The sequence below is a fragment of the Poecilia formosa genome, unplaced genomic scaffold, assembly GCF_000485575.1.
Source record: "Poecilia formosa unplaced genomic scaffold, Poecilia_formosa-5.1.2 Scaffold210, whole genome shotgun sequence".
Lineage (NCBI taxonomy): Eukaryota > Metazoa > Chordata > Actinopteri > Cyprinodontiformes > Poeciliidae > Poecilia > Poecilia formosa.
This window is the reverse complement of record NW_006800149.1, coordinates 998,656-1,003,699: the sequence shown is the minus strand read 5'-3', so window position 1 is coordinate 1,003,699 and position 5,044 is coordinate 998,656. Positions and strand designations below refer to the sequence as shown.

The 5,044-nt window shown below is 35.6% G+C and overlaps 1 protein-coding gene across 1 annotated transcript in view; it reads left to right on the top strand.

Annotated features, from left to right (window-relative positions):
• Positions 1–3,153, top strand: part of LOC103148707 (prospero homeobox protein 1-like) — a 49,147-nt gene extending 45,994 nt beyond the window's left edge. Inside the window, exon 8 of the mRNA XM_007567597.2 lies at positions 1,588–3,153. Coding sequence (XP_007567659.1) covers positions 1,588–1,773 — 186 coding nt within the window. The 3' untranslated portion in view covers positions 1,774–3,153. The remainder of the gene's footprint in view (positions 1–1,587) is intronic.
• The last annotated feature ends 1,891 nt before the right edge of the window (positions 3,154–5,044 follow it).

Below are 5,044 nucleotides of genomic sequence, written 5' to 3'. Positions count from 1 at the left end.
CACACACAGGCTCATGCACCACCATGATCCACAGATAGCGACCATAGGCAGGTGAACATCTGTCGGGGGGGTGTTTGTGTGGGGGTTTTGTGTTTTTGGAACAAAAAAAAAAAAAAAAGCAGCAAAAGGAAAAGGGAGGAAATCATGGTCAGGTTGTATGATAATCTTGCCCTTGGAGTGAACGATGTATGTGTGCTATTGTCCTCCTGTCAAAAACACTGTTAAAACACACAAACACCCCCCCGACAGATGTTCACCTGCCTATGGTCGCTATCTGTGGATCATGGTGGTGCATGAGCCTGTGTGTGCTGAAGAAACTCTGGCAACAGCCACACCGACAGCCCCAGGCTCTGCAGAAAGAAGTGTGTCTTAGGGAAGTTCTGAAGAAGAACTTGGAATAGTAATAAAAACACACACCTCTTCTCATGGGCCATTTTCAGTCACACAGTTCACTAAAAGCAAACAATCACAAAGTTGTTAACTCTTAACTTGTTCCTTTTAGTATGAATTTGCTTGTTTTTTTATTCATGTTGCCTTTCAGTGAACCCGTTTGAGCAGTGATGGGAGGAAAGATGTTTTTTATAGACCTGAGGATTTTCTTCAGTCTGTCAGTCACTCATCTCTTTGAGGGCTTCTGATATAATCTTCATTCACTTTGTGCTCCATCTATTCACAAAATACCAAGAAACGAAAGAAGACATTTGCACCAAAACATTTCCTTTTTGCTCAAGTTTTTTGGAGGAAATCAGATCTCTACTTTGGTTTCCTGTGGGTTCTGGTTATTCCTGCGTATCCAAAGATTTGGACAGATCCTCCCTGCTGGTTATGATTTATTTTTTAATAACACAAAGTCTGTAAAGAAAAGCTTTGCTTTTTTGGTTTGGAATCAACCAAGTTTGATGTTGGACAGTCCTCACGTCACGCCTCTTAAATTTGCTTTAATGACATCGTAGCTGAGCAGAAAGCAGTTCAATGAGACGTAGTTGGTCCTTCTGTCAAAAAGATTTCACATATAGAAATCTGTTTTCTTCATTACAGTCAACATTTTACATGGACAAGAAGAAAATACTTTCCCCATCTAATTAAACATTATCTTTAGCTTTAACATAGACTTTTTGGAAGCAGTTAGTGTTTGAGATAAACGTTCATTTGAAATTAATTCAATTGAAAATTTCTTTATTAATCCCAAAGAACAGTAAATGTTGTGCTCATTGTCAATGTTTCTGCAGTGGAAACTACAAAACTACGGATCAGTTTTGTGGATCAAAGCGCCAAATAACTCATGAAAAACTAGCCTGTAGGATTTTTCAAAAACATGTCTAAAATATGCAAATATGGGCTCAGTGGGCTCATTTACAATTTTGTCATTGTAGAAATCTAAAACGTAACTTTCTCAAATTTTAAGGTATTTTATCAGTGTCCATATGGTTGACACTGATAAAATATGGAAGTGTGATTTTAAGATGGAAACCACAAAAGGCTTCAGTGGTGTACATACTTGTTGCACCTTTTTCATTCTGCATCTAACAGGTGTGACATTGTCCTGGGTTAGCCTTTGTATTCACACACTTCTACGCTTTCTGCCAGGTTCCCGATCGATTTCTGGAGGTGGCCCAGGTGACGCTCCGCGAGTTCTTCAACGCCATCGTAGCCGGGAAGGACGCCGACCCATCGTGGAAGAAGGCCATCTACAAAGTGATCTGCAAACTGGACAGTGATGTTCCTGAGGTCTTCAAATCCCCCAACTGTCTCCAAGAACTCCTCCATGACTGACTAGGACGAGCGAGGAAACCAGGCAAGAGGAACAAACCCGCCAGGACCATCAGGAGGCTGTAGAACTAAACCTAGAGCACGGTTCTATTCACAGGAGGTTCTGAAGACAACACTGCCCTTGATAAGATTTCATGTGAAGAGTTGTTCCTTTTGAATAACAAGAAAGGGCTCGAGCTCAATTTTAGATATTTATGTCTGGACTTTTAGAGATTAAAAGCAAAAATGTGAGCAACTGATGATCCTCCTTGCACTTAAAGAAAAGGTTTTGTTTGAACTTTCTCCTCACCTTAAAGGAAAAAAAAGATGAAAAGGATGCTGGACAGGAGCGAACTAATAACAAAGATGATAATATATATAATATATATAAAAAAAATCTTCTTATTGTGGATGTTTTTGAGTTACATGGATGATTTTGAAGAAAAGAAGTGTTGTTTGTGTATTTTCTCCTCCTTTGTACAAGTCCCCATCCTTCATGCACACATAGGAAAGCACAGCAGCATCCTGATCACAGAAAGCTGCTCATCTCTGTACGTTAGCCCCTTAGAACATCAGAGTTCACCTGCAAACATGTAAATCTCAATGATAGTATTCCTGCCCAAAACTTTGTGTCAGTCTATCACGTAAAATCTCATTAAAATAAAAGTTTTTCTGACTTTCTGACGTGATAAAACGTGAAGTTCCAGGGGTGTGAATACTTTCCACAAGCCACTGACATTAGAGTGTCTAAAAACACTCTGTTTTTAGAAATTACTAAAATAATTTATTTCTTGAACTTCAGTTGTGGGTTTGATTACTTTCTGATTTCTAAACCATTGCTAAATGTTGATGACCTTTATAAATGAGACAAGAGAAAGCTAGCTGACTATTTTGTCTAATATGATCAAAAACACACAGTGCCGATAAGCATAAGAAATATTTGCATATCAACACATGTATTTTTCCATTCACATCCATGACTGAACCATTGACATTTTATAATCAGTTCAACTTATTTTAAAAACCACCCAAAAAGCATCACATTTGAAATATTTATGCAGACAGTAGCAGACATTTTTAATAGAATTCAACATTATGATAGATGTTTAATATTACAGATATTTGTGTCTTCTATTTGAACTTGGAAGTAGATTTTAAGAGTTCTCAGTTTGAACAAAACCAGACCATCTTCACAATTCACACATTCCATAAAAAAGCTGAGGCTGCAGGTATAAACTAAGTTTTTATTGAAGCAAACCTATTCAAATAAATTACAGAAAAATTAAAATCGTAATATGTAAAATATTCGTTTTCTATTTTTTGCTTTTGCAGTGACATTCAGTGTCTGATTGCAAAGCCCTCATTTAATAAATTTGACTTAATAAAGTAAGAATTTCCAAGGAAGCAGTGACCTATATTCTCTTATTGCTAAGAATTCTAAAAATAGATACCAAACCCCAAAAATATGTATAACATATTTATTATTTATATTAAATATATAAATATAAATATCACATATATTATGCCTTTCTTTTAATAGTAACCCTTTAAATGTTTTGGATATTGAAAGGTTTACGCATTACACACACAAAAAAACTGTTTACTTTTTTTTTTATAGTTGAGATGGTGCAAAATAAAAAAAAACTAATACAACTGTTTTTGTGCTTTTAATTAAAAAATTACAAGATTTTGCTGTGTAGGCAGCCCAACTTAAAGATTTTGGTCCTTGGGAAGAAAGGTCAATGAGTAACATTCTTGTTTAGCATTTTAGTGTTTTTGTTGACTTGGAAAACGTTTAGCGCACTTGGCTTTCCCTAAATTCACCTTTTCTGAATAAACTCTTTTAAACTTTCAGCTGAATAAATTGCAGCTGAAATCAAAAATTTGCATATGAATTGTTTTGAGAACTTCACCACATTCTCCTTGTGACACATCAACATGGCTGAAGTTAGCACTTTAGCGTTAGCGTCCGCTAACTACCATGATGGCATAGCACTTCAATCATTAGTTGAACAAACGCACTTTATGGTAAGTGCAGCTTACTGGTGTCCACAATTTCCAGTCTCTTACAAAAATCACCAATTCTAGATCAAAATCACAATCATCTTACACAAATTACTGCCAATATGGAACTGAAGTATTGTTTAGTTGAATTCATCCATCCGGACAGGGAAACTAAGCCTGGTGACCATCAACAAGAACCTCCTATTGGCTCATTTTTATTCCATACTTAAAGCTGCACACAGTACGCAGTGTTCTGTTTTTGTAAAATTATTTCACTTTTTTTTTTTATTCCAGGGTCTTCTGAACACACCAAAGGCTCTGATGGCTGTCCACTGGGATTTAACATTTGTACATCAGGATCTACAACACAAACATCACACTACTAATATAGTTAAAATAAAATCCTAGTTAGTTAAAATAAAACAAAACAATAGAGCTGCTTTTGAATCTAGAACAGTTCTTTCAATAGAAATAACCAATAAAAAGATAACACAACAAAAATCAAACTTTGTGTTTGGTTTCCGTTACCAATTTAAAACATTTATTTCCACTTAAATTTCACCACATTTGTGAAAACAAAATATTTGTGGATGTGGCCCAAGAACAACTAGACAAAACTTCTCAATTATGTTTTAGTGGAGTTGATGTGATGAAAGGATGAAATGACCTGTCTGCAGTCCTGACCTCAACCCATCTGAATTCTCTTTTTAATATTCATCTATTAAAAATCGCCATTTTTAATAGACCAGAATAAAAACACCTGCTTAGGGGGATTTTCGCTATACTAAGCTTTAGTAATAATTCAATACCTGGTGTTTTTTATTGGTTATGTTGAATTTTTTTTTACCATATGATGGCATCCTCATCTCCATGTGTACAAGCACCAGATACGAAAATATAATTTATCTGTCAGATTTGGCCCTTCAACAAGTTTTCTATTGCTTTGATAGATTTTAAGTCAATGTAATAGTAGATGCCCCCTTGTGTTGAGAATAGGGAGCGTATGTAACGAGGTTTGATCAAATGATTTCCTGCATGTTGGAAATGGATTTAACTCCGTGCTCTGATTATCTGAACCAGGTCATGTGTGAAGACTTTAAAAGGTCAGAATGAAAAGTTGACAATATTTCTAACTTGTATAGATGTATTAATATTTCTGATCACTCTGATTTTGTCTATAACAAATAATTATCCCTCTTAATGTTCTTCTGATGGTGATAAATATTACTGATGCTTGCTGCAGATTTGAGGAGTGGTTTTAGTCATTGTTTCTCCATCACACTGCGACATG